Consider the following 9,456-nt stretch of genomic DNA (forward strand, 5'->3'; position numbering starts at 1 on the left):
AGACAGCAAAGTCTCTAGCTCCCTCTAACAGTTACCTGAGCATTAACATAGCAGTTCATTTTCATTTCTACAAGATTTTCAACACATGTAACATGTTACTAGCCTTGCCCCTGAATAAGTTCTAGGAGTGCAGAAGAACTCTCGCACCATGAAGTTTGGCTGCTCAGTGCCAGGGGTTTATCGCTTCACTTTGTGGTACTGCTGCAGGAGCACAATGGTAGTGGGTTTCAGTGAGAAATATTCCCCATAGTACCTTGCATCCTAAAGCACTTCAACTACTATATACTCCTGCCATTGGTTTAATACAAACAAGAACAAATACTCTTACACACAACGCACAATTAACCTGTGAAACTCATTGCCAGGAGACATTGTGATGACCAAAGGTATAATCGGATTCAAAAAAGAACTTCATGAGTTCATGGAAGATAGGTCAGTCAATGCTTATTAGACAAGGTAGTGAGAGACACAACCCCATGCTTGAATGACCCCAAACTTCTGAGAGCCAGAAGCCCTGTAAGTGTGGCAAGGGGGAAAATGGGGCAGGGTATGAGGTGGATCACCCAACTGCCCTGTTCTGTACACTCCCCATAAAGCTCTGGTATTGTCCATTGTCAGAGACAGGACACTGGGCTTGATGAACCATTAGTGTGATGCAGTATGCTCAACAGGGCAGCTGCCCCAGCACAAAATTCACTTAAGATACATGTGTCTGACGAAGTGGGTATTCTCCCACGAAAGCTTATGCTCCTATTCTTCTGTTAGTCTATAAGGTGCCACAAGACTCTTTGTTGCTTCATTTAAGAGAGAGTTCATTTTCCCATTTTTCTTGTTTTTAATTACCATTATTGCACGGTACATTTTATGCTTTATATACATACATCTTTAATTTTTGCTTCTTCAGCTTTGTAAATACATAATATATTATCTCCAGAATACTAGCTAAGAGACATTACACAAAGGGAGAGGCTCCTGGTTAGTTGCTAACTGATGCTGTGAACTTCCTTAGTTTTGGAAACTGATATATAATTGAAATGACTGGACCTGCCACTGATATGGAAGATTTGAGCCAACAGCCAGGGCACATGGCCTGGTGTAGGGAACAGCAGGAGAGGAAGGAGTTAATGATTTACACCCATCCATGTAACAAATTCATAGGAGAAAGGGAAGCCTCGGAGACAGGGAGCTAAGCCAACAGTGAGATTCAGGAGCAAATATCAAGAGAGGAAAATACAGCTGGAGGTCAGGAATAGGTGGCTATTTAAAATCCATCCATCCAAGCCAGCAGTCTGGTCCCCACCTCCACAAGTGGAACTGCAGCAGCTTTACAGAGACATGGCACTCCCACAAGTCTCTCCAAAATAGTTTTTGCTCCCTAGAGAGATGCTCCAAGTGCAAGTTGGCCTCTCAATGCCCTCAGGACTAGCGAGCCTACAGAGAGATAGTCTACAATTAAAACAGCAGAGAAGAGAGAAAAAGGGTTGGAGACCAACTGGAAGTACAGAAGTGCCCAATTAACGGCTCTTCTTTTAGAACTCTAGCCCTGTGATTTTAGAGGTGGAGTGCAGAAATTAAGTGAGCAAAGTTTTAATGCTTCCAGGGTACATCTGAGGATAGACGTGTTGCCACTAGTTGAATGTCACAAACAAGAAGACCCCTGCTGCCTGCAAAGTCCATGTCTAGTGTTCTAGAAAGCAGATTCCAGCTACAGGAGGGTTGGGGAGACTGGCTGCTCTGCTAGGGACTCCACTGAAGCCCATATGGTGGACGTGGGTAGGAGGCCAGGCTTCCTTGTAAAATGACCCAGATTAGCCAGTGGACTTGCATGGCTACTTGGAAGCAGGGTGGGGGAGAATGAAAAGCAAGGGGCTTTAAGAGCCTCCGCAACAGAACAAGGAATGAGGTACAAGACCCTGCTGCCTCAAGAGACTTTGTATGCCCTTAAGAAGGGCTTGAGGGACAGGGGGGTTCAGAGCACATTAAGTCATCATGGCAAATAAATCCCACCAGTGGAAAATTACACAGGAGGGCGGCGCAAGAAGCGAGCACCCATCTCCAAAATGGCCTAGCTGTCATAGCTCACACTTCATGCAAGACCTGACCCTAATCAGGGTTCAGCCAGCTTCCCACCTGCTATCAATCCCTCCCCAAACAGATTGGGTGTGTGTGGGGGTATCCTATGGGATCTGTCCTTTGCCACCCTCCCTCAGTGCAGTTTGAGCTAGCTCTGGGCGCAGGGAAACTGTTGTAATGCAAGTGATTTCGGCACAGCATTGCCAGATGCAGGTGTCTCACCAGGACATATCCCAGCTGAGGCTAGGGAGATGAAGTGCTGATGGAGGTGGGATAATCCAGTCGCTAACCAGCCACACCACTAGCATGGCTGTTCAATTATAAAAACAGGTGTTTTTACACACTTCCAGTTAAAACAGCTCAATGGCATGTTGCGATCTCAGTGGCGGAGGAGGGAAACAGGAGAGTGCTTTGGGAGGGCAAGGAGGGAAGCAGCACCAAGACCAGCTTCTAAAAAGAACAAACCAAGTAAGAGAAAGTCATGATCATGAAGTGTCAGGTCTGTGCCCTGGAGGCAGGTTGGTCTATACATGGACCTGTGTCTCCTCCTGCAAAGCCACAGGGAACACCCATCACAGTGAAGATCTGCATATCAGACCAAGGAGAGAGGACAAGGGAGTGGTTATGGCTCAGCCTAGACAGACATGCCATGATTAAGGATTAATTCACAAGATCCTGTTCCATGGGAGAGAGAAGGCAGACTGCTCCAATCTCCTAGCTGTTCCTATGTTAGGGCCATAGCTAACCCATCAATACAAACTAGTGCCCCAAACACGGCTGCATGAAACCCTAACAGCCCTCAGCCCTGCAAGCCAAGCTGTAGTGATTTGAGTCTTTACTGTAGAATACCTGTGAAAGGTTTTTAACAGTGGGAGGGAGCTGGCCCTTGCCAGAGGGAGATCTTAAGAACACAAAAGCCTCCGACAACTTCAAACCCTCCTCATGGGCCTCACATTACGGATTCTTGATTTCCCTGTATGGACAGCTCAGAAACAAGAAATAGGATGCACTTCTCAATAGCCAGGTGGATAGAGAAGATACAACTCCTTTCCTCTCCCTAGCTATCATATGGTGGAATTTTGAGATGGTTCCCTCAGGGTTTGGCAGTTTCACTGGGAGATCAAAAAAATCAGTCTCAATTGAAGTGGAAACTTTAGAAGGAAAGATTGTCCAGGATTTTTGATTGAAGTCTTGAGAGGTTTGGAACCCTCTGATTCCACTTGATGCCCCTAGAGCCTCTTGGTCATTTGTCTGTTCCCACTCCACTGCCTTTGCCATTCAGAACTGGACCCAGCTGGACTGCTGAGGACCCTGATTGGGAACAGCGCTGAAAGGACAAAAGGACTGTCAGAAGGTACAGTTCCAGTCTTGAGATTGCTGTCCCACCTATATAGCTCTGCCAATGCCCCTCAGACTTCCCCTGCAGCTCCCCTGCTTTTCCAGTACTGAGCTCCCCACAGAGCCCAGGCAATGCCCCTCAGACCTGCCCTGCAGCCCGCCTCCCCTCACAGCCCTGCCAATGCCCTACAGACCTGCCCTGCAACCCCCCTGCTATTCCAGTGCTAGGCTTCCCACACAGCCCTGCCAATGCTCAACAGTCCTGCCCTGCAGTGCTCCCTTTCTTCTCATGTACTCTCTGTCTTCTGTCCCCTTCCCTGTTAGTTACCTGGATGCAGTGCTGAAGTCTCCCCAGAGGTCTGTGGTGGCTGGAACAGCAGCAAGTGCTGGTGCCTTAGAGATGGATGCAGGAGAGTCCAAATCTAACAGGATATCTGAGGGCAGGAAGAAATACATACACACTCAGAATTGTCGATAAAACAGACTCACAGTGTTTAAATACCATTATCCTATAGGATATTCCTCCCTGCAAGGTCACTGCTATTGAAATACATTGATCACCTGTAGAGACAACCCTGCCTTCAGAAAAAGTGACATGAAGGTTCCAGGGCTATATTACTAGCTATTCTTGCTGGGTCTCCACCATGCTTCCAGCTATGTTTTGCTGCAACTACCTCAGGGATGCGCGCCATCCTCATGACCCAATTCAATACTTTCCCACCATTACAACTAGCAGCCTCATCATTTGCGTCATGAACACTAGCTCCAAAAAGACAGAGGACTGAGACCACCAATTCATTTCACACAAGCCACTGAACAGATAGGAACTACTTTACATTAGTACTGATCAGGGCTGAACGCAAATGAGTGACCAAATGCGCAACTGATAGGGCTTGAGAGATTCACAGATTTCAAGGTCAGAACGGAGCACAGTCCACCTTCCTATTTAACACAGGCCACAGAACTTCCCCAAAATAATTCCAGTTTGAACTAGAATAAGTTGCCTGTGCTGGTGACCCCTCCCATCCATACTCAGCACTTACCAGCATTGCCCATGTTGCTGGATTTCAGCACTGGTGGGGGCGTCACATGGTTGGAAATGGCTGTTGAAGATGGGGGAGGAATTGGAGGGGCTGTGATTTTGCCACCTGGAGGAGGTGGGAGCAGGTTCAGCCCCCCCAATCCAGCTGCACGGGGTTTGGGTGCCCCTCCTTTCTTTGTTGGCATGTTCTGTAAAGACATCAAAATGGATTTGAAGAGGATTCTCTAGTGGAATACAGCTGTGAGCCTGGAGATGGCACCTGGCTCAGAGTTGGCTAGGCTGGGGAGATCCTTACCCCAATGTTTAGTTTGATGGTCTGTCCTTCCTTGAACCCTAGGTCCAGTTTGGGGCGCGTGTCAGTTTCCTGTGACTCCTTGGAGATTTCAGTCTCCTGTTTCACCCATCTGGATTCAAGGAAGGAAGAAAGGGAGAAGCAGTTGAGAGCCCTTGACAAATGGGGGCCTCAAAGGGACCATGGGAAATTTTCTCCTGGGGCACATTGTCTGGCTTTATTACCAGTACTGCCTTGCAGTGTCAGCACTAGAGACAGGCAGCAGAGAGTTCAAGCTACATGTCCCCAGAAGGACAGTCCCTTTAACACTACAGTACATCCCAACCACCCCATTCCTGCCCTGCAGTGGCACCAACTGGGAGACCGCCACATCAGGGGCAAGAACAACTCCGTGACCCAGGTTAACTCTGAGCCCACACCTTGGCTGGCAGTGTCAAGTGCCATTGCTGAAACTGCACAGCTGGGCTGCACCAGGGCCCAAAGGAATCCTGCCCCCATCGTGCCATGGGTGAGCACCCACCACATGCTGCGTACCGGCAGAAGAACAATGCCCTAGGGGAGATGGGACTTACTTGAAGTGATCCTGCAGGGAGACATTGAAGTCAAAGGCGTCACCCCGATCTGAGAAGCCGATGCCAATGAAAGCGCTTCGCCCTGGTGGGAAACGGATGTCAGCAGGGGATGGGGAAGCCTTGCAGATTCCTTAACAGCCCAGTGTATCAACCCACTCCTCGCCCAGATGTCACATACCTTCACTTGTCAATCCACAGACCTGCTCAGCCTACTGCAATGCCCCGCAGCAGCCCCATCCATGGACAAACTGCCCAGCCACTTCACCATTCCAAACACACACCAGCACTCAAGAGGGCAGCTAGCATCCATGTAACTCAGTCAACAAGCTATGGCCAAATCTCCTTTGCCCTGGCCTGAAGGCACCTCATTTGTATTCGCCTTTCCATGGCACACTCCCTGCTGCACCACATTGCATCTTCCCTTTCTACTCACCATTCCCATCCTGAATTCGGAGGACAAAGTACCGGCTGGAATCTGTCACAGTCTCCACTGCAAGGCCAGGGAACTGGTCTATGGGAGCCTGAGCAAAGAGCTCCCCTGGAGGATAAAGGGCAGGGAGTTAAGGAAAGGAACCCCATGCATTCTTTCCCACAAAGAAAACTGCTATACTAAGCTATTAACTAAGGTGCCTCCCCTAGGGTGAGTCAGAGGTAGCAGCCATAAAACAACCTCACACCCTCACCCTGCCTTACCTGAAACTTTATCCTCTAGCTTTATGTATGCAATTTTGCCTTTTGACGTGACACGGAGACGCCCTGTCCAGTCCGGCTGGTCCAGTTTCCAGTCAGATGCCCTGAGTGGGGAAATGAACAGCAAGGTATGTTCACTGACAGCACCTCAGGCCTGCCCCGCAGCTTCTTCCTGTCCTGCACTTCCCACACAGCTCAGCTGATGCATCTCAGTTCTGACCTGCAGCACCCACTGCTCCCTTATTTCACGTCTCTTCTGAAATTAAGTACAAGTCTCAGACTCTCAAACTTCTCTCAGCTGTTATCAGCTCCACACAGGAGACTCTGATGGCCCATCTTTCTGTATTTACTCCCCTGTGCAGGCAGAAATAGAAATAACCCAGAGAAAGGCATCCAAAGTTGTTAGAGGTACAGACAGGGGAAGGGGAAAGCGGAAAGGGTTCAGTCCAAGGAGATGTTCAGAGTACAAGGCTGCTGTGTTGAAATAGGGAAGGCCTGTAAAAATGATTAATGGCCTAGAGAAGGAAACCACACTGTTATTGCTATTTACCCCATTCTGTTCCACGAAAACAATGAGACGCTCTGAAATTAAACAGAGTGTGTTTAAAATGGATTAAATAGGAAGTTACACTTTCACACATCCAGATACCATATCATTAACCATGGAACTCTCTGTTGCAGGATGTTACTTAAGCAAAGCAATTAAGGGATTTCAGAGACCAGATTATACATTTATATGACCGGGAATAGCATCTGCAGTGACGCTTGAGCTAAAAATTACTAGGGCTAGCAACACTTGCACTTCAAGGTGTCAGTCAGTCACACCAGTGACTTTGTAAGGATGGCATTGTAGAGTTTGATAATCATGTCCTGCAATTCCAGATGACATATGGTCCATCCACAGGCAAGGAGAAAGATTTGCTAACTGCTGGCCCTGCAAACTCATCCCGGGATTTGAGGGTCAAGATGAATTCCTTCTGGCTCATACATCACTATGAAGTGATGTTGTGTAAGGTAAGCTCAACTTTTAGTTAAGCCCATTCACTCTCCATGTCTGACAAAGTAGACAGGTGTAACTGAGGACATAAGTTAGCCCTGGAATTTGACTAAATATTGATTTTTATAATCAAAACAATCAGTATAAAATCAACTAGTCAATCCTCAAACCTCTGCATCATGGAAAAAATGTTTTCCATCCATAAAATGAAGAGCATGAGACTGATTTTGGTTCTGATTTTCGAAAGAGCTGAGCAACCACTACTCCAGCTGAAGCCACTGAAGTTGCAGATGCTCAACACCTCAAAGTCAGGCCCCAGTTGACTTGCTCAAGGGCAGAGAGGATCAGTGGCAGCACAGGTACTAGTACCCAGAAGCATCTGCCCACCAACCCTCTGCTTATTCATGCAGAACAAGTCATGCTGACTCCAGTCAAATCTGTGACTGTGACTGTGCCAGAGCCAGAACAGAATCCAGCTCACTCTTTGGTAGCTGTCCTGGATCTGCAGGGATAATGGAAGGTAAAACGTATTTGTCACTGAAAAGAGCAGACTGTATGACTCAGAGCACACACAGGGAGCAGAACTGTTGAGTAAGATGCCATTTTTATATAGAGTCATTTTTCCTTCCCTTGCAGTGTCAGAAAATCGACCACCACATTGCCTATGACACAAGCATTAGGAAGTGAAACCTACTGGCATTGGGACAGTGAAACTAACCAGTCAGATGGCGGAAAATAAACATCTACAAATAGCAAAGAGATGTTGGCTTCGTTTGCATTTTCCTCATTTTAACAATCTGAGGAAGGGGGAGAAAGAAATAGTTTGGAGGATTCCCCCTCCCTACTAGTTTGCCTGTGCATTTTAGCATTGCTGAAGACTGCCAGGCGGCAGGGCAACCGCTGGAGACAAGGAGGCTCCATTTATCCGGAGAACAAGTGCAGCAAACACAGGGGCAGCACAAGCGTCTCTCAAAGGCGACCCCCCTCCCGTGCGCCCCAGCCCTGCCCAGGGAGAGCCCGCCGGAGTGGAGGGGGCGGGGAGCTCAGTTGCCCCGGGGCTGCCAGCAGAGGGGCCTGCGCAGCCCAGGTGTGGGGGGCTGAGCGCCCCTAGACCGAGCGCCCCGCTCCGTGCCCGCAGCCGCCCGGCCCAAGGCTCCGCAGCCCAGTCTCCCCCCCGGGCTTTCGGAGCACGGAGCCCCGGGACGAGAGAAGCGCGGGACAGTCCCGCTGGGCGCCGGCGGGCAGGGCTCTGCCCCCGCGACGGGGGGCAGCAAGCCGGGCCGGGGGCGGGTGAAGCTGCCCACGGGAGCGGAGCGGGGCGGGGCGGGACGGGACACGCCGGCCCCGCTCACCCGGGGCCGGGCAGGGCAGGATGCGGCCCCGCTACCTGTATCCCCGGTTGGAGGCCCGCGGCGGGATGCGGTAGACGCTGATATCGGGCTTCACACACAGGATGGACTCGTACTCCGCCTCAGCCACCGCCATCTCGGATCTGAGACCCCGACGGGGGGAGGGAAGGGTCCTAGTAGCAGGGTGCGCTTCCGACCGCCATTTTTGTTAAGGGCAAAGGCTGCTCCGTTGGAGATGGCAGCCATGTTGGAATCAGGCCCGTTGAAGTTGTGGCGAGAGCCATTTTGGGTCCTGGCGGCTTCAACCGGCAGAGGGCAGCCATCTTGCCAGTCGATCGTGTCAAGCAGTGACGGACGCCATTTTGGATCCTGGCAGCTTGGTCGCCGCTTTGCGTGGCCATGGAGGAAGCGGGCTGATGAAGCTATTGCGGTCGCCATCTTTAATCCTGGCACCTTCTCGGCTTTTCTTCTTCAGCCTCCATTTTGGAAACGGGCAGCGTGAAGCAACCACAGGAGGCCATCTTGGTTCCTGGCAGAACAGGCCGTGGCCCTGTGGTTCTACAGAAGGGCTTCCCAACTGTGATGGCGGTGGTTGGTGCTGGCCCGGGGGCGGGGTTAAAGGGCCCTGTGAGATTTAAGGGGGCAGATGTTGAGGTGGGGTGTGTTGATAGACTAGGGATACAGGGCAGCATGGGGGCATCTAGTTTGGGGTGCAGGGCAGCATGGGGGCATGTTTCAAGGCTGTGGTGGTTCGGGAGGGAGGCTGAGCTGCCAGTGCCCTAACATGGCATGGGCAGCTGGCTCCCATAGACCATCAGCCGCTCCTTGCCCCACTGCCCAGGGAAGGGCTAATATGAGCACTGCTAAACCATGGATATACAGGCAAGAAGAGCGCAGCGCCACCACTACTGACCCAAGCGTTCCAAAAATCGAGTCAGGCCCCAGAAATCAGGAGATTTTTCTATTTTAAAATTATCCTTATGGGATTCTTTGCTGGTTTCTGTACAGTTAACATGCGCTGGTTTCCTGTTTCCAAGCTTTTCTTTGTAACCGCAAGGGCTGGAAAAAGTTGTTTTAAATTAAAGCTGGAATTCTAATGTAAT

General features: G+C 50.1%; 1 protein-coding gene across 2 annotated transcripts; it reads right to left on the reverse strand.

Annotated features, from left to right (window-relative positions):
• Positions 1 to 815: 815 nt before the first annotated feature.
• Positions 816 to 8,593, reverse strand: NECAP1 (NECAP endocytosis associated 1). Of its 2 annotated transcripts, none has more exons than XM_032778697.2 (8): positions 8,392 to 8,593; positions 6,011 to 6,111; positions 5,751 to 5,855; positions 5,318 to 5,399; positions 4,749 to 4,857; positions 4,455 to 4,641; positions 3,740 to 3,845; positions 816 to 3,400 (listed from the first exon to the last, which is right to left on the reverse strand). In XM_032778697.2, the coding sequence occupies exons 1-8, from the start codon at positions 8,487 to 8,489 to the stop codon at positions 3,352 to 3,354; spliced, it is 837 nt and encodes a 278-aa protein (XP_032634588.1). In that variant the 5' UTR covers positions 8,490 to 8,593; the 3' UTR covers positions 816 to 3,351. The 2 variants fall into 2 exon arrangements, with proteins under 2 accessions (XP_032634588.1, XP_032634589.1); XM_032778698.2 differs by lacking the exon at positions 8,392 to 8,593 and adding an exon at positions 6,833 to 6,941.
• Positions 8,594 to 9,456: the final 863 nt, after the last annotated feature.

Source organism: Chelonoidis abingdonii, chromosome 1 (genome assembly GCF_003597395.2).
Source record: "Chelonoidis abingdonii isolate Lonesome George chromosome 1, CheloAbing_2.0, whole genome shotgun sequence".
NCBI classification, from domain to species: Eukaryota; Metazoa; Chordata; order Testudines; family Testudinidae; genus Chelonoidis; species Chelonoidis abingdonii.